The 19,590-nt window shown below is 45.7% G+C and overlaps 1 protein-coding gene across 1 annotated transcript in view; it reads right to left on the bottom strand.

Annotated features, from left to right (window-relative positions):
* LOC119413739 (rap guanine nucleotide exchange factor 1-like) overlaps positions 1–19,590 on the bottom strand; it is a 39,032-nt gene that overhangs the window by 3,948 nt on the left and 15,494 nt on the right. Inside the window, exons 7-21 of the mRNA XM_037680794.1 lie at positions 18,747–18,810; positions 14,639–14,743; positions 14,400–14,561; positions 14,116–14,306; positions 13,168–13,205; positions 11,636–11,744; positions 11,481–11,556; positions 11,130–11,214; positions 3,766–3,858; positions 3,464–3,652; positions 3,304–3,388; positions 3,116–3,210; positions 737–815; positions 268–369; positions 84–181 (exon numbers count right to left, since the gene is read on the bottom strand). Coding sequence (XP_037536722.1) covers positions 84–181; positions 268–369; positions 737–815; positions 3,116–3,210; positions 3,304–3,388; positions 3,464–3,652; positions 3,766–3,858; positions 11,130–11,214; positions 11,481–11,556; positions 11,636–11,744; positions 13,168–13,205; positions 14,116–14,306; positions 14,400–14,561; positions 14,639–14,743; positions 18,747–18,810 — 1,571 coding nt within the window. The remainder of the gene's footprint in view (positions 1–83; positions 182–267; positions 370–736; positions 816–3,115; positions 3,211–3,303; positions 3,389–3,463; positions 3,653–3,765; positions 3,859–11,129; positions 11,215–11,480; positions 11,557–11,635; positions 11,745–13,167; positions 13,206–14,115; positions 14,307–14,399; positions 14,562–14,638; positions 14,744–18,746; positions 18,811–19,590) is intronic.

Genomic DNA, 19,590 nt, shown 5'->3' with positions numbered 1-19,590 from the left:
TATGATGGAGTATTGACCTACAGGAAGTGTTTATGATGGAGTATTGAACTACAGTAAGTGTTTATGATGGAGTATTGACCTACAGGTAAGGTATACAGGGGGGTTCCACCTCAGCCAGCGCCGCTCTGTAGGTTCTAAAAGAAGATGAGCTGTCAATCAATGAGCTGAAGTCCTCCAGTGTCTGAAACAAAAATAAGCAAAAACATTTTTATTTAGTGAACAAGGTGAAAGAAATACCGGTAATAAAACCAACAGTCACAAAACCACCTCTGAGGTGTTTCTCTGCCAGTCGAGGCGTCGCAGGGGGGCAGAGTCTAGTGCTGACAGGATGGACAAGTAAGAGTTGAAGTTGTTCAGCTTCCTGAGATGCTGCAGGAACACAAATCACATATGATGTAAGAGCACAAACAACAATCAGGTGATCGGTCTGGTCAAAGCAAAATGTTATGCTTTGAAACTCAGAGAAGGAAAAAACATCACAACCGGAGGACAACATGGACTTTCACAGACTGAGGTTACCTTGATCTATTCTAGGCTTAACCAACCTTGTTAGCATGAAAGGTCAAGAGCAGAAAGATTTCAGTGTTTGATGTTCAAAAGAACATCAAAAGAAAGAAGCGGGTAAAAGATAATGGATGGATGCATGGACGTTCAGTCAAGCCACTACAAACATGTTTAGCATTAAAGTTTCTGTATTACAGTCTGAACCTTTCAGAGCCTATGACATCATCATTACCTTTAAGATTTTCAGGAACTTCAGCAACAGCCTCTCTCTGTCCTGAGGTTTGTCCTGAACAATGATCACTGAACGAACCCTGAAATCACAAACCGGCAAATGATGAGCAGTTAGAAGCGACTTGTACTGGTCGGGAGTGAGGCTCCAGATCTTTGTTAATCAGCAAGAACCACAACAGCAACCAACAAAAGAAACCACAGCAAAAATCACAATAGGACCCATAGTTCTAGAATCAGTTCATCAGTTCTAGAATTGCGCTGCTCAACGTGTTGGAGCAGCTCTGTTACTTTGATTCTGAGATATTACTTTTGAAAACGTTAATTCCTCTTTTTTCTGGATGTAAATCACTTTTTTTTGGATGATTATTTTCTCTGGTGTCAGATGCTGTGCAGCTGGAAGGATTTTTACAGAAATATCTTTGCTTTTGGACATTTGTTATGATGCGTAACCATGACAACAAGGCAGTTTTTTACAACCAACAGCTGATTAACATCTCCAAAGCTCAAATAATATCTCAACTACAGCCCCAAATCCCAAATGAGTTGAAAAGGAGGGGTCGTGGATGCAGAGCAGGAGCAAAGAAGAGGGACAGGAGAATGAAGTTCAAACCATCTCTTCCATCGACATGATGGGCAATGTGAGATCGATGGGAAACAAGTTGGATGAACTTCAGGCCCTAACAAGGACTCATCCAGAGTATGGTGAATGCAGTGTTACGTGTTTCACTGAGACATGGCTGCAGGATCAAATCCCGACTCCAGCGTTTCTCTGCCAGGCTTTCTGACCATACGAGCAGATAGAGATTTCAATTCAATTCAATTCAATTCAATTCAAAAATACTTTATTAATCCCAGAGGGAAATTATTTGTTGTTGTAACTCGTTATCCTCATTTCATTAAGAGATGTTATAGATGCTGATGCTGTAGACAGGAAGGATCTCTTGTAAAGGTCCATCCCACAGTGGATCCTAAGAAACTGGCTGCAGATGCCGTCCGATCCGTCCACCCAGACTCGGCTGGCCTCTCGGTTCCCCCGGGCTCTAGGACCGCCCGAATGCTGGGCAGAACTCCTCCCAGAGCGATGGCCACTCCTCCCAGCAGTCTGCCGAGCTCCTCGTCGCTGCAGACAGCCAACTGTAGGTGCTGAGGGACGATCCTGTCTATCTGCTGTCATGACCCATGTTTTCTGCTAGTTCCAGGATCTCAGTGGTCAGGCACTCGAGCACAGCTGGCAGGTAGATGAGAATGCTTCCACGACCCCTCCTTTTCAACTCATTTGAGATTTGGGGCTGTAGCTGAGATATTATTTGAGCTTTTGTGATGTTAATCAGCTGCTGTTGGTTGTAGAAAACTGTCTTGTTGCCATGGTTACGCATCATAACAAATGTCCAAAACTAAAAAGTTTCAGTAAAAATCCTTCCAGCTGCACAGCATCTGATACCAGAGGAAACAATCATCCAGAAAATGTGATTTACATCCAGAAAAAGAGGAATTAAAGTTTCCAAAAGCAAAATCTCAGAATGAAAGTAACAGAGCTGCTCCAACATGCAGCCACCTGGAGCGGTGCAGTTCTAGAACATATAAAGAGGAGTGGCAAAAAAAGGAGGTGGGTTGGCAGCGCTTGTGAACAACAGATGGTGTAATCCTGGACATGTTACTGTGAAGTGTCATCTCTGCACTCCAGATATTGAACTGTTAGCACGAAGTTGTCGTCCATATTATTTGCCAAGAGACTTCACCAGTGTTATTTTGGCAACTGTTTACATTCCACCCAATGCTGTTGCCCGTGTGATGTCACCAGCTCCGAGGTTGCTAAGCTACAGACACAACACCCTAGTGCGTTTGTTGCAATATCTGGGGATTTTAATCCTAAGTGGGCGTGACTGTAGGAACCACAGTAGAAACCTTATGGAAACCTTATCCTGTCCGTGAGGCTGACACATTGTCCAGTTTAAGACTTTCCTTCTTGATAAATCCTATAGTTAGGGTTGGCTTGTTATGCTGCTATAGACTTAGACTACTAGAGGACAAACCGACCTCATTTCCTTAAATGAATTGTTAAAATTGAATAATTTTCATTTGATACTATTTCTATCTTAACATGTGATTCTTGACCTGCCATTGTGTATCTACTCCTACCAAAACTCAAGATGAGAGTTCTGTGATGGAGTTAAACTCAAAGCTGCTCCTCAGATGAATAATGTTAAATTATTATTTTATAGATGCATGTTTCTGTTCAGTCCCTGAGACAACTTCTGTTGTGACTTGGAGCTTTAGAAATAAACTGAACTGAACTGAATTGAATGGAACAACTGTAGGAACCATAGCACAAACATGTTGCAGCAGATTCTGTGTTCTGGGAGTCACAAAGATGTTTTACCAGAAGGAGACGTTGTTGAAGTGCTGAGTGAACTCTGTCAGGTGGGAACTTCTCTCCTCATTCTGCTCTTTGGACCACAGCAACACCTCCGAAAGCTACACAGTTAAGGTATGAACAGGTGAGACACACAGGTGAGATAGGGATAAGTAGAACACATGAGACCGACAGTGATGTAGACAGGCGTGCACCTCGATCCTGTAGAAGAGCTGTGAGTCCAGCAGAGTCAGCTGTTCTGCTAAATCCTGACTCCTGAAGTCCAAGAGTGTTCCTGGTCTGTTGGACGAAACCATGGCTGTAAAAGTACCAACCTCAGGGTAGCATGTTGTGCTCTCAGGTGAGAGTGCTTACCTGGCAGCCACGCCCTTGGCAGCAAGTGGGCATAGGGACTGAGGAGAGCCGAGCAGCTTCCACCTCTTCTCCATCTTGGACAGGATGTTGGAGTGCAGCAGGTGAGCCAGTCCCAGCTGTCCACCAATCAGGAGTCTGAACACCAGGTCCATCAGGTCCAACAGTAAATCAGAGTCCAGTTCTATGGCACTGCTCGGTGGTATTCAGACAGAGAACACGGGATCAGAATAACAATTTGTGGGTTTACATTCAGATTGGAAACAGTTTCTTTGACAGGTCTGAATGTCTCAGGTGCATCTTACCTGAGGTCGTCCACCACTCTGACCAGCAGCTGAAAAGAGTGTTTAGCAGCTGTCAGATCTGCAGGTTCTTGTCGTTCACAGAGGCTTTTGTACGTGTTGATGGTTAAGGACTCAAAGCAAATGAAGAATAGGGACACAATTTTAGAAACACCTGGGGCCTCATGTACAAAGGATGTGAACACACAAACGTGGCGAACGCCCTTTTTCATGCAAAACTTCAGATGTATCGAGAATGAAATGTGTATGGAAATGTGTTCAGCCCACGCCAACTTCATGGCTGCCGTACGCACGTTTCTGTGGTTACTGGTCCAGTGGTGACACTTAGAGGTGATGCTGGGAAACTTGATGATGTGAAAACGTTGGTTACGCACTGTAACCCCAGATTCTATGAGTATAAGCGTAGCCCTTTAAGGCTGTCGCTTAGTGGGTTTATCCCGTCATGCGAAGCATCGCACTGAAAAATTTAGTCCACGCCCACCTGCTGTGTGGGCCCCACCCAGTCCATATAAATTACGTTAAGAGCGGGTAATCGGCTCCCAAATGGCTTTTTCTTCAGCCACGTAGGAGCCAGTGAGGCCCGACGCTTAAAGGGCTACGCTTATACTCATAGAATCTGGGGTTACAGTACATAACCAACATTCTATTTCGTATAAGCTTCGCCCTTTAAGGCTGTCGCTTAGTGGGTTAAGGGCGAAGCGGATGTGGTCCTCGCCTCACTGGGTCCATTTGAACACAGTATGAAGCAGAAGCTTGCCCAAAAAACGTCTTGTCACTCAGCTCCCCATGTGCGTAATTACGCATTGCGTAATTATGTGTGCCATGCACAGACGCATGTTGTGTAACTATGCGTTCTGAATGCATGAACGCCCCGGAAAAAAATTCAACGGGGAGGGAAAAAAGCTGAAAAGAGCCATGAACCAACCGGTTTACGGCTGAACCGTATGAACAGATTAATAATAACAGGAGAGCTGATTATTAATCAAATGAACTGATTGGTAACAATAGTCGTGAACTGATTAGTGACAATAGAACCAAAATAACAATCACAACTTGTGACTGATAACAACATCTCACACTGTAATGCATGCAGACAGATGTGAGTAAAAAGGAGTTCCATGAAACAACAATATTCATTCTGTAAACACTAAGGACAGAATGTGTCATGGAACGAGCCGTCACATCACATAGATAAAAGTGAATAAATGAGCAGGGTGTTGACCACGCGGCCACAGTGTAAATATCCTGCATTGTCATACTATTATGCAAGGCAGTCGAAGATGCAATACCTCTGGTCGAGTGTGCCCTGAGGTTGACAGGAGGCTCTAAATCTGATGCTCTGTAGGCTTCAGAAATGGCCTCACACAGCCAGTGTGACAAGCACTGGGTGGATAACGGGCGACCTGCAGATGCATCTCTATAATGCACAAACAGGTGTTGAGTTTGACGCATTGCAGCTGTGCGCGCTATGTAACACGTCAACGCCCGCACCGAACAGAGGAGATGAAAAGACGCTACTTCTTCTGATCTGTGTGTGAGGGGGGGGGGGGAACCCCTCCAACGATATCACTCTTGATTTAAAAGAACTTGTGATGTTTTAGGCATAAAACTAGATTCGGTCTTAAATCAGCTGAGCTGCCGTCAGCCTGAATTCTGAGACATGACGGAGTGACAGAGAGGGCAGATAAAACACTCACCCTCTTAGTGGATGTTAAAGCCAGCAGCAGGGCTGTTTAAAGAGACAAGAATTTAAGTGGAACCTGATCCAGAGGCTCAAATGGAGCTTTGATCATCAAGGCCTGCAGGACCAGCGTTAAATCCCACTGTGGAACAAGTGGGTGTGAAAACAGGCCTGCATCTCTGTACACCTTTTAAAAAGCTTCATCAGCAGATGATTAAAAGCTCTTCTGTCACCAAAAACTTTGTGACAGGAAAAGATGGATGCAGCGTACGTTTAATCGTGCTGAACGCCAGATTTCTGTCCATCGACTGCTGCAGAAAAGACAGCACATCACCTAATGGACATGAGGTGGGCTCTACACCTTTCTCTGTACACCTTTTACAAAACGCTCCATCAGCGGATGATTAAAAACTGTTCTGTCTCCACAAAAACCTTTGTGACAGGAAGAGATGACTGCAGCATACGTTTTAGGAAGAGATGACTGCAGCATATGTTTTAATCGTGCTGAACGCCAAATTTCCGTTCATCAGCTGCTGCAGAAAAGACAGCACACCACCTAGTGGACATGCGGCCAGACCCACAGGTGCTGGCCTATTTATGGGTAACTCCTGATCGCTCCTCCCGCCTGGAGGAGAGCATCCTCCCTCCACAACAATTTCCACGGGCGCCCCGATAACAGGCGTCGTAGAACCGGAGCCATGGTGCGTTCACGCGCTCGGGAGCCACCAGGAGAGCTGTCAATCCCTCCTCCTGGACTCGGTTCAAAAAACCGTAATATCAGAGGCGGCGGGGGAACGTGTGAAATCGTTTTGGGCCATGGGCTATGAGCGAACACGTCCACCCCCCAGCGGTGGTTCGTCTCGTGGGCTCAGTGAAGCCCATAGTTGACACTAAGCGTTTCCTCATGTCGCAAACAGGTCCACGGCCGCTTTGCCAAATTCCTGCCATGTCTGGGCCATCAGACCGAGGTGGAGGGTCCACTCCCCGTGACGCGGACCGCCCCTGGACATCACATCTGCCTCTTCAATCAGTCAGTCAATCGTCTGGGCCGGGAGGATCGAACTTTTCCAATTTTATAGCGAAGCCCAGAATTGGCAGGTGTGACGTCAACATCTGAGCCTGAGCCGACATGTGAAGCGATCTGCCTACGATCGCCTTGTTGAAAAACTGACAGGTCCACATCGGTCTCGTTCCTCCGGTCCGTTGGGAAGGGGGTCGGTCTGCAAGTTGCAACACGTAACCCCTGCTATCAGCTTTGGCCATCTATGCCTGGCGAGAAAGCTCGCAGCCACTCTGCGTAACATCCATGGAGTGGGCGCGCGTTTAGGTGGTGCGTCATGTTTTAACAGATGTCAGTCAATCCACTGCCTCAACCGCTGTCATGAGCCGTGGGAGTGTGTTCTGCGTGACCCAGAGGCGAAGCTCGGCTCTGAGCGCGTCTGTGTGCTGTGCTTGGTTGTGGGTCCACATTCATGTCTATGTGGAACGGTGTGTGTTGAGGAGAGGCATGTGAAAACTGTTGACGCCGCGGGAGCGCGCGTTTGACACCACTGCGGTGAGACGCGTGTCGCTCCTGCCGAGTGCGAGATATGTTACTGGGCTCGTACAGCGATCTCACGTTTATGCTGACGTGAGCGGCGAGCGCTGAGAAGCTGCGTGCGCGCCTTCATAACGCAGCGCCGTATGGGTGAAGGCTGCTTGCGCTGCAGGAGCGCGCGTTGGCATCGCTTCATGAGGGGTGTGCAGCTTGGGCTGAAAAAAAACGAGTTATTCCACTGAGCCTCGTTGTGCGGGCCACATTCACTTATGACTGTTGTGTCATGCGGGCGTCTTGCCTTGTTTGAGCGATGGTGATTGAAAACAATCTTTAAAAGGCCACCGGCTCATTCGTGTGGGGTGTGTGTGACGGAGCCGCTGTCAGGTCATCCGAGCAGACAGACTGGCTAAAAAGGCACTTTCATCATAAAATGATGTTTTATTCCCACATTCGTGTCATCTTCACACACATCCAGCAAACCGTCATTGAGTCATCTCCCCTGAGCTCTGCGGTTTGTTGTCCTAGGGCGCCACCTGTTGGCAATCTCCGGGAAACACTGAACCTCCGGATGACGGGGATGTCTGATGGGCAGGGCTGGCATAGCAGAGCGGGGAGGCGTTGTGCAGCCGTGGAGCGTCTTTAAAATGATCCCTCGTTGATGAGGGCCCTCCAACAAAAAGCTTTCTGCAGCTCCTCCGAGAGGGAGGTGTAGTGACGGGCCAGGTGAACCTCTGGGAAACCTCGTCCTCCGGCTGTGATGCAAGACCGGCAGACAACAAAGAGGCGCACCGGTTGAGGATGACGTCAGCTGCCCTGCAGAGGAAGCGTACGTCTCCTCCCGCCTCTGAATTTTGTACGCCAACAGCGTAATGTGCTGTTCGCTGCAGCCACCTGGAACGCATGCTGGTGAGCTCGGTTGGAGAGCGATGTCACCGTCTGGTTATGCTATCCATAGGCGTAGCCAGGATTTTATGAGGGGCGGTTCGTTTGAAGAAAAAGTGGACCTGTAGGACTACTCTGATTGGTTCATTGGCGGTGGTACACATAACTTCAAATGTGTAAACAAGCTAATTAGCTAGCTAGTTAAAACACTGCTGTGTGAGGTAAATCTGTGTTACCAAATAGGCGGTTGTGAGTGGAGAAAGAGCAACACACTGAGAGGGGAATAGCGTGTGTGTCCAGTCTTCTATTCAGAACTCATCCCAGACACGAACGAACACTTCGGTACTCCCGAGTCCCGCCGGAACATACACAAAAAAAAAAAAAAAACACCGAAGAAGAATGAAAGACGTCATCCTCTTAAAGGCACAGTACCACTCCTTAACTCTAACAACATAAACAAAAACCACAATGTAATTTTACCGTTTGAATCCACCGTGTTGCCTTCCAAGCCAGGACAGAGTGAACGTCGTCTTCACCTCGCAGTTCTATATCTCGCGGGAGTTGTAGGTGGGACTTCATTGGCAAAGTGGGCGGTTCGTTCGAACCCCCCGAACCCCCCCTGGCTACGCGCATGTGCTATCCGGAGGCGCAGGACGCTGGTCCAACCTGGACATCTTTGCTCCGAAAAAGCCTCCGTCAAGGCTCGGCTCCCGGGGGCACTGAGGGAATTTCCGCTCGGTGAAACCCCTCCACTCTGGTGATGAGCGCGGATGTGGGAACCGGCGCCCTATTCTACCAAGACCGGCTGCAGCCTCGTCCCAGTAGGACGTCACCGCTGGGAAAACGAGGCCAGATGGGATCAGGATGGCGAGCCGGAGTGGAGCCCAGAAACCTTCCCGCTGGATCATCTGAACTGGCGGGGGAGGCGAGGGACGGAAAAAAGTCCCTTCATGTCAGCCGCCTCCTGGATTATGCCGGGCCAACTCCAGAGGGGGGCACCGGCGGCTGGGAGCGGTGTGGTCGCCGATGCGAAACAAGGTGAGGGGGGGTGAGCATTCGCTCAGCCCCCCTCTACCGACACTACGCTCTCCAAGAGGGAATGAGCAGCGGGGGGCTGCTGCTGACGTCGCCTGTCCCAGAGGAACCATCCGATTCGCTCCGAGGGTCGGCGATAAGAGGAAAATTACAAGATGGCGTCGTCCAGCGTGTAGCGACCTGCCACTGAGAAATACTCCTCGGCGCTTACCTTGAAACAAGACTGCTCGTCACTTCTCCTCGGGGAGGAGGACTCACCGGGACGACAGGAGGTTGACGTGGCGGTCACAGGCAGTCGTAACAAAGGTTGGTCAGCTAGACAACTTTCCTTCTTCGTTCTTCTGACAGTGCTATAGCTCGCTGAAGAGAAATGGGATCCGATTACCCGCTCAACGTAATTTATACGGACCGGGTGGGGCCCACACAGCAGGTGGGCGTGGACTAAATTTTTCAATGTAATGCTTCGCATGACGGGATAAACCCACTAAGCGACAGCCTTAAAGGGCGAAGCTTATATGAAATAGAACTATCGTACACACCGGACACACACGATCAACAATGAAAACATCCACACGTAGGAAATTAGATGAGTGGATATAAAAGACCTTTAACAACAACAGCTTTAGTCGTATTAGAGGATTTAACAAATGGAGTGAAACTCAGAGCGCGTGTATTTGGAGACAGAGAGGATGGTCTGGACCACGATGACGACTGGATCATCAGACGTTTTAGGCTTCCAAGGTCAATCTTTTTGGAACTGTGCTTGGAGCTGCAGCTGGTCTTGGAGTGTGACACTGTGAGGAGCCGTGCGCTGCCCGTGCACATACAGCTGCTGACCACAATGGGGTTCCTATAGAATCAGGGTCATTCCAGAGGGAGCTGGCAGACCGATCAGGACTGAGCCAGTCCACCCTGAGCCGAGCCATGCCAGCTGTGTGGATGGAATGAGCCTCAACTCCTACATGTGTCCAGTTTCACCACTTTTTGTCTGTCTAAACAGGTCTCACTTGTAAATGAGTCTTCTAGGCTCAGTGTAACTTATCTGTCTAAATAAAGGTTGAATGAGTATATCAACCAGGAATATCAAATTACTCACAATGCAGCTGAACAGGGCAACATTAAAGCACAATATGCAGCGACAGATGTTTTTCCTGATTTAATCAGAGCTATAGACTGCACACACATCGCTATAAAAGCACCATCACAGGATGAAGATGTTTATGTTAACAGGAAGTATTCTCATTTAATCAGTGTGTAAATCATATGAGATGCACAGAAGCAACTAACCAGCATGGTGGAGAGGTGGTCTGGTTCAACGCTCGATTCATTCATTCTGCTGAACAGCATGGCAGCAACAGAGTACCAGCTGGCACGGTGCAGGACGGAGGGCTTCTTGGTGACTAAATTCATTTCATCGTCCTAATATGTCTGACCATTTGTTCCCACTCACTCCCCTGGAGCTCGGAGCTACTGCCAGAGGACAGCGAGACAAACGGAATGATTGTACGAGCCTCTACCTCGTCTCCAAGTCACATTCTGTGAAGCTCCTCTTTTTCTTTAAGATGGTGCAGAGGAGATTCTTCCAGTGCTGGACAGATTTAAATATATTTACATATTTAAATGGACGTGTGCCGAGGGAGGAGCCAGGTATTCCCTCATGCGCGCTCAATTAAATGGTAAATGGACTGTACTTATATAGCGCCTTTCTATCTTATTTCAAGATACTTAAAGCTCTTTACTACAATCTGTCTCATTGACCCATTCATACAGCTCTATACTAGATCTCTACAAAGCTAATTGAACAAATCATTCTAGAGAGACTCATCAGAGCTTTAGATCACATTCAAACACTGATGGGACACACATCAGAGGCTATGAGGGGTTCAGTGTCTTGCCCAGGGACACTTTGACATGTGACCGCTGGTGGATTCGAACCCCCAACTCTCACATTGGAGGACGACTGATCTAACCACTGAGCCACAGCCGCCCCCAATTCCACATTGATTGGAACGTACACAGGAAGTGTGCTGGATTCATGTGTACGCATGGTTTCATGCATCTGGATGTATTTGTGCGCACTGTTGTTTTATTTTAGGCATACGCCATGTTTCGGGTGGAAACCCACGCAAGCCTTTGTACATGAGGTCCCTGGTGATAAGAAACAGAACTAGATTGTCTGCATATAAAGTGACCTCAGACCTGTGCAGGTAACAACTGAGTGTTTGAGGATATCGGTGCTGCAGTTTGCTGATGGTGTCAGTGGGCCTGATGAAGCCTCTGTAGGTGCAGATGAAGGCCTCGCGGTACAGGTCATGTCCTGGAAAAACAACCACGTTCCACAGAGTTTACTCACCTGATAAACTCAGGTAGTTCCTGAGTGAAAAGTTCCTACTGTTCTTTCTCCCTTCTCTGTCTGAACCCAACCTGCAGGAATTTGCAGTGAAGGCCCTGAAAAAACACTTCCTGTCTGGTTCTGTCTCATTTGAACCTTGGCGTATTACCATTGCACAGTCTGAACATGGTTTCAGGCGATAATCAGAACACGTTTGCTCGGTTGCTTCTAATTCGTGTTGTGAAACTGACCGCTGCTGCCGGACTCTGTGGCGTGGACCAATAGGATGTCTGGAGACGCAGCCTTCACCTCTGGCCCCTCCTCCTCCTAAGAAGGCAGAGGTCAGAGTCAGAGCACAGGTGAGCTTAATGATATGAGGCAGAGAGGTGAGAGGGTGGGGCCATACGTCGGACTTCATGGTGATTTTTCGAAGGATTTCCTGCTTGTCTGTCAGTAGCAGTTCCTCCACTTCCTCCTGCTCCTCACTGCTCCATTGCTGAAGAACTCCCTCCAAACTGTGGAACAGAAAAACACCTGAGGATCTGAACAGGTGTGTTTACAGGTGTATGATGTTTTAATTTAATTCAATTAATTTATGTAGCTCCAAGTCACAACAGAAGTTTTATCAGGGCACTGTAAAAACATTCATATACATAAAAAGACAATTAGTAAAGTTCTCTGTCTGAGGAAGCAGCAGGTTGTGTTGAATCTTCACTTCATCACAGTCTCTCATCCTGAGCAAGAACAGAGGAGACAGTGGGAAGAAAAAACTCCCTTTAACAGGAAGAAACCTCCAGAAAAACCAGGATCAGGACGAGAGACCATCTGCTTCAACCAGCTGGGTTTGAGAGGACAGGAAGTAGAAACAGACACATAATGACAAGTTCAGGTGTACTTTCTATAGTCCAGGTGAACTTTGTATAGTCCAGGTGAACTTTCTATAGTCCAGGTGTACTTTTTATAGTCCAGGTGAACTTTCTATAGTCCAAGTGTACTTTCTATAGTCCAAGTGTACTTTCTATAGTCCAAGTGTACTTTCTCTAGTCCAGGTGTACTTTCTATAGTCCAGTTGAACTTTCTATAGTCCAAGTGTACTTTGTATAGTCCAGGTGAACTTTCTATAGTCCAGGTGTACTTTCTATAGTCCAGGTGAACTTTCTATAGTCCAGGTGTACTTTCTCTAGTCCAGGTGTACTTTTTATAGTCTAGGTGTACTTTCTATAGTCCATGTGTACTTTCTATAGTCCGGGTGAACTTTCTATAGTCCAGGTGAACTTTCTATAGTCCAGGTGTACTTTCTATAGTCCAGGTGTACTTTCTATAGTCCTAGTGTACTTTCTATAGTCCAGGTGTACTTTCTATAGTCCAGGTGTACTTTTTATAGTCCAGGTGTACTTTCTATAGTCCAGTTGAACTTTCTATAGTCCAAGTGTACTTTGTATAGTCCAGGTGAACTTTCTATAGTCCAGGTGTACTTTCTATAGTCCAGGTGAACTTTCTATAGACCAGGTGTACTTTCTATAGGAGGAAAAACCAAAAACATGTTCACATAAAAATAATTACAAATACAAACAGGTAGAGTACAAGTACAGCAGCAGAGAGAGGAAATTAAGTCATTTTGTCATCCAGCAGTCTAAGCCTATAGCAGCAGAACTAAGAGATATATCAGGAAGCCAAAACCAACCCTAACTATAGGATTTATCAAAAAGGAAAGTCTTAAAACTGGACAATGTGTCAGCCTCATGGACAGAAACTGGAAGTTAGTTCCACAAGAGAGGAGCCTGAGAACTGAAAGATCTTCCTCCCATTCTGTTTTTGGAAACACTAGGAACCACAAGTAAACCTGCAGTCTGAGCGCGAAGTGCTCTGTTAGGAAAATATGTAACAATAAGATCTGTAATATAAGATGGAGCTAGGTTGTTGAGGGCTTTGTTTTACCTGTCTCCATTCTCCTCAGTTTGTCTGTCAGCAATATCCTGATGACAACAGAACAAATTCAATAACAGGAAACATCAGTGACAACAAAAACAGTTCAATCAGTAGAATGTAAACAATGTAAACAGAACATAAAATAATATCTGCAGAACATCAGGAGAACATCTGCAGGTGTCAATAAAACACCAGGGGCCTCATGTACAAAGACTTGCATGGATTTCCTGCTGAAATATGACATATGCTTAAACTGAGATATCAGAGTACGCACAAATATTTCCAGATGTTTGCCACCGTGCGTACGCATGAATCCTTTCTGTCTAAATACATGCTCTCTGAGTATCGCTCCATTTGTTAGATCCTCTAATACGACTAAAGCCGTTGTTGTCAAAGGTCTTTAATATCCACTCATCTAATTTCATACGTGTTACGAGGACTAACTGTTCATCGTGTGTGTCCGGTGTGCACAATGATCGTTTTCACACCATCAACAGTTACCCAGCATCACCCCTCTGTCACCAACGGACCAGTAACCATAGAAACGTGCACACGCCAGTAACCATAGAAACGTGCGCACGCCAGTAACCATAGAAACGTGCGCACGCCATGTTTTTGTGCGTACGCACCGTTTGTGCATGAGGTCCCAGGTGAACATGAACAGGTGTGCAGCTGATCTCTGCTGAGCGAAACACATGAAACTCAATGGGAGGTTCTGGTTCTGGATGGTTCTGGTTCTGGACGGTTCTGGTTCTGTCTCTTCCAACTGAATTAACAGAAAGTTCTTCAGCAGCAGTTTCTTATTTTCCTGGAGGATTTTGTTTGATCTCAACTCAATGAATAAAACGTTCTGAGTCGGTTCCTTCTGAATTAGGACTCAGAACCAGAACCAGAACCAGAAGAAGGATTTGAAAGACAGACTCCCGACTTTCTGCTGAATCTTCATTTCTTTTTCACCTGCTGTTTCTTCTTCGGTGGTAGCGCAGGAACAGAGGGGTGCTCTGGTGAGGGGGCGGAGTCTGTGTTCAGGTGAGTGTTTGACAGCTGGTGGGTGGAGTCTAACTCTTGCTGGTTGTTTTTAGACTTCTGGTAGAACGAGACAGGAGACTGATCGGTGTAGGACGAACAGAACTGCAGGTACTGATGGACTGAGGACCGAGGGACAGACAGACAGAGAGACAGAGACAGGTTAATAAAGATTTTACAGTCTCTCTTAGTAATTGATGACTGTTTCTGCTCACTGTGTCGTTTCTTCTCAGGCAGGGGGGGAGGAGTCTTGCTGGGGGACAGAGGGGTGGACGCAGGTTCACCAGGACCAGAGACGTCATTAAAGTTTGTGGGATTTGTGTCCAAATTGGTGGAATTAAACCCAAAGTAGGACGAGTTCTGAGAGCTGACAGTACCTGGTTTAAAATGGAAAACAAGGGACAATGAGACAGATGGACAGATAGATCATCAGGTGGGACAGGTGTGTCCTCACCTTCACTGCTGCGATGTCTTTTCTCTGGCAGGGCGGGGGGCAGAGGGGGAAGTGTCTCGGAGGAGGACAGGTCCGTGAGGAGGAAGTCGTAGTCTGGATCGTCCTCTAGGAATGAGACACTGAGAGTCAGGACCCGGTTTGGACTAAATCAGTCATCCAGCAGAACCAGAACCCCGTCCAGTCGGTCCAAACTGTTGGCTTTTCTTCTTAAGCCAGTCTAAAGGAATCCTTTCAAATCGAACTCTGATGGACTGTTTTATTTCTTAAAGTCATTTCACATCATATCTGAGGAGCTTTGTCAGATCCAGACTGAAAGATTTGGGGGTTCTAGCTCATAGGCCATGTTGGGGTCTTCTGCCACCAAATCCCTGTCCCCCGTCCCTCCTGACAGTCATCGGGGTCTTTGTGAACCTCATAAAGCCATAGCACCAAACCAGTAAGATAAACGTAAAAAAAACTTTGACATTCCAAACGTGGGAGTGTCAAACACAACACCCTGGTGCACTTCAAACCCAACAGTTCTCAGACAAAACCTGGTTCTTCCAAACAACTCCAAAACCAAGGGTGTCTTTGGACCTTTATATTCATTCATTCCACCTTTATTTCTACAGGTTAGTCCCATTGAGCCTCAGGGACTCATTTACAAGAGAGACCTGGTTTTAATAAAGAATGAGGACAAAAATAGACAGTCACAAAAGAGGCATACAAATTTAAATTTCTTTTTTTTTTAACATAACAAAACAAAATAGCAACCAAAAGGACAATCAAAAGGAAAATTGGCAAGAAAAAAAAAGCTAGATTATAAGACGGTGTAGAAAACTAAAAACAATGCAGTGTGACCAATGCAGACATGTTCCTGTTTTTAGTTTTCTACATTCGTCTTAGAATCTAGCTGTTTTTTGTTACTTTTTTCTTTTAGCCATCCTATTTGTTATAAATAATAATAATAATAATAAAAAAACTGCAGTATGACTTTTTATAACTGTTTATTGTTGTTGCTGTTGTCCATTGTTTCATCTTTCTTTGTTGAAATCAGGTCTCTCTTGTAAATGAGTCCTGGAGGCTCAATGGGATTTACCTGTAGAAATAAAGGTTGAATGAAAAAGACAGGAACACGTCTGTGTTGGTTTTTCCATGAACTGAACAGATGTTTGAAGCCACTTAGAGAGGTCAAAGGTTGAGAGCTTCAGATCTTTTTACAAGATATTCCAGGAAACAGGAGCGGAGTAGGAGAAGGTCCTTTTGTCTAGTTCAGTCCTCACTGAGGGAACACTGCAGGTAATGATGTCCTGAGAGCGCACGCTGTAGCTGCACTCACACAGAGACATGTAGGAGGAGATGTATGAAGGCAGCAGACCAGGAAGTGATTTAAAGATGAAAATGTACCAGTGAGAGAGTCTGCGTGAAGTTAATGGTGACCAGTTAACCAGTGAATACTGGGTGCAGAGGTGGGTACGATAATCACAGCCAGTTATGAATCTTAGTGCACCATGACAGACAGCATCCAACATCTGCAGCATCCAACATCTGCAGCATCCAACATCTGCAGGGTTCTTGTAGGAGCGTTCATGTAAATAATGTCACCGTAATCAATGGAGAGAAGGAAAGTCACAGATACAAGGCGTTCCTCAGGGTTCATAGTTAGACAGGATCTGTTTCTGAAAAAGAAACCCAGTTTAACTTTCAGTTTCTTTACCAAGTTTTCCACGTGGAGCTTAAAAGAGAGATGTGAGTCGACCAAGATACACAAATATTTAGAGGAATCAACAAACTCAATGGGGACACCATTTGAGGATGAAATCAGAGGAAGAACTGCTGGGACCAACTTCCTATTTAAAAAAGCATCCCTTTGGTTTTATCTGAGTTTAAGACAAGTTTGAGGTGAAACAAATCAGTCTGGATGATGTTGAATGCAGATTTCAAAAGCTGGAAAGCCTTAGCAACAGTTTTAGCTCGACAATAAACAACTGTGTCATCAGCATAGAAATGTATGGATGCATTAGGGATGCTCTGATCTACATTACTTATGTTTATTGTAAAGAGGGTGGGTCCTAAGACTGAGCCTTGTGGTACACCATTGTTGACTGTTAAATAACTGGAGGAAGTACCATTATGTTGAACACATTGTCTCCAATGGTGTGATCTGAGAAACCAGTTTCTGAGAGTTTATGACACAAGATGTTCTGATCCACAGAGTCAGAATCTTTAGACAGGTCTAAGAAAAGTGCAGCACAATAATCCTTAGCATCCAGTGCTTCAACAACGTCATTAAGAACCTTCAGTGAAGCAGTGGTTGTGCTGTGTTGTTTCCTGAAACCAGATTGATGTGGAGGTAAGATGTTAAATGAGTCCAGGTCATTTTTGATTTGAGAGTTTATCAGTTTTTCTAGAACCTTGGCTAAAATGCAGAGTTTAGAGATTGGTCCATAGTTGTTCAGTGAGGGGGGGTCTCCTCCCTTCAGCAAAGAAGAACAAAGGCTGTTTTCAAGTGTCTGGATGGAGTTTTGTCTTATGGAGAGATTGAAGATGTGGGTCACAGGGACTGTGATGATATGAGCAGCCAGCCTTAAGAAATAAGGTGGAAGTTCATCTGGACCTGCAGATTTTTTAGGGTCAAGATCTTTTAACAGTTTATTGACCTCACTGACTGAGAATGGAGAAAAAGAGAAGCTGTGATTAACTGAGGATTGACTTGTAGGAGGGATTTGATTTGTAGAAGTTTGGTTATTAAGTGAAGTGGCTGATCTTCCATTAGTAACTGTGTCAAATAAAGAACCAGAAGCAACAAAGTGTTTGTTGAGACAGTTCAGGATCTCGTGCTGATTTGACACAGGAACAGAGTTAATGAGAAGTTGTGATGGGAGGTCAGATGATCGGGGGGTGCCTGAGAGAGATTTGATGGTTTTCCAGAATCTGTTGGGGTCATTTAGATTTTTGGAGGTCTGAGATAAGAAATAGTTGCGTTTTGCTGCTTTGACAGCAGTTGTGCATTCTCAACTCAACCAATCAGAGTCTGAGTCAGATTTTCTCTCTGTGGCCCAAAGATGATCTCTCCTGTGCAGGAGATCAGCTATCTCTGGAGTAAACCAGGGGCTGTCTCGTCCCTTTATTCTGAACTGATGAAAAGGAGTATGCACAGGAAGCTTAACTGCACAACAACAAAGTTCATGCTCAGTCATCCAGGTACCAAATCCAATAATTTTCAGTCGGGTCATCTGGACAGTTTCTCTCAAAAAGAAACTGTCCAGATGACCCGACTGAAAATTATTGGATAACTGCACAACAGTTCTTTGCTCCGGGTTTGAGGTTGTAGATGATTTGGGAGTCTTGTTGATGAGTGGTTGTCAAATGGAGCGACCTGATTGGCCTGACTGGTGGAGTCCAGCTGAAACGAGTGTCCATCTTGATGGTCCTCCTCTGTTGGGTTCTTGGTCACCTTCCCGATTCAGGCCTTTCTGTCCCGATCACTCAGGTTGGCTGGTTCCAAACCTCTCCCAGGTCACCAGGCTTCTGTGAGACCTTCAGTGTTGCAGACATATTTCTGCACCCACATCTAGGTCTGCACCTCAGTAAACTCCTGTTTGGGGTCTACAGACGGTTCCTCAGACATGTACAGTCAACAACGGGGCTTTCCATAGACAAGTGTGCACCTTTACAGGTCTTGTCCAGTGTTGTTTCCAGTCGTGTCTTGTAACGTGACCGTGGGCGTATATGAAATAATGAAATGTATTTTTATTAACTCAGACTGTGACCGGGTCGGATGGTGTGAAAACTGACAACAGAAACAGATCAGCAGGTTTCTGTTCATCTGGTTTGTGGTTTCACGCCGTGGCTGTGCTCACTCAGAATACTCTGCTCTGGAACGACGTTAATAGATTCACTTTTGTTTTTGTCATTCGTCGTGTTGACTTTGAATCTTTAAATGTTCAAAAGTTCTAACTGTTAAAACAAACAAATCAAAAAATTAAATTTAAAACTTGGTTTGTGTTGAAGTGTGTCCAGCAGGGGGCAGAAGTGAGTGACGATCATAGCAGACAGAAAGCGTCATCTGACAGGAAGTGATGTCACTCACACCCTCTGCTACTGACAGGAAGTGAGTGTGTTTTACCACAGAATGTGATGTTGGCAGCAGATTCTGCAGAAGAAGAGGAGAGTCGCTTCAGGCCGTCGTCCTGCAACACAAACACACAACATGTAGCCGGAGTTATCTGCGGGCAGTAAACACTGAGAGGCAGCGAGCTTCAAACATTGTGGTGAATCAGAATCAGCTTTGTTGTCTGCACCGAAGCGCAAGCAAAACATGGAGTTAAAATAGTTCAGAGTTTGTTTCACAACGAGTCACATGAGACACCAACTTCTTTAACTCTGAAGTTTTATTTCTCAGGTCAAAACAAAAGTAAATATTACATTTCTATGCTGATGACACAGTTGTTTATTTTCGTGCTAAAACAGTTGATAAGATTTTCCAGTTTCTACAGTTTCTACAGTCTGCATTCGACATCATCCAGTCAGATTTGTTTTGTCTCAAACTGGTGCTAAATGTTGATAAAACCAAAGGGATGTTGGTTTTCAAACAGGAAGTTGGTCCCAGCAGTTCTTCCTCTGATCTCATCCTCAAATGGTGTCCCCATTGAGTTTGTTGATTCCTATAAATATTTGGGTATCTTGGTCGACTCATCTCTCTTTTAAGCTCCATGTGGAAAACTTGATAAACTGAAAGTTAAACTGGGTTTCTTTTTCAGAAACAGATCCTGTCTAACTCTGAATGTTAGGAAACACCTTGTATCTGTGACTTTCCTTCCCTCCATTGATTACGGTGACATTATTTACATGAACGCTCCTACAAGAACCCTGCAGATGTTGGATGCTGCAGATGTTGGATGCTGCAGATGTTGGATGCTGCAGATGTTGGATGCTGCAGATGTTGGATGCTGCAGATGTTGGATGCTGCA

The sequence above is a fragment of the Nematolebias whitei genome, chromosome 8 (genome assembly GCF_014905685.2).
Source record: "Nematolebias whitei isolate Nwh7 chromosome 8, NemWhi1, whole genome shotgun sequence".
NCBI classification, from domain to species: Eukaryota; Metazoa; Chordata; class Actinopteri; order Cyprinodontiformes; family Rivulidae; genus Nematolebias; species Nematolebias whitei.
Note: the sequence above shows the minus strand (reverse complement) of the source record. Positions and strands in the feature narration are given on the sequence as shown.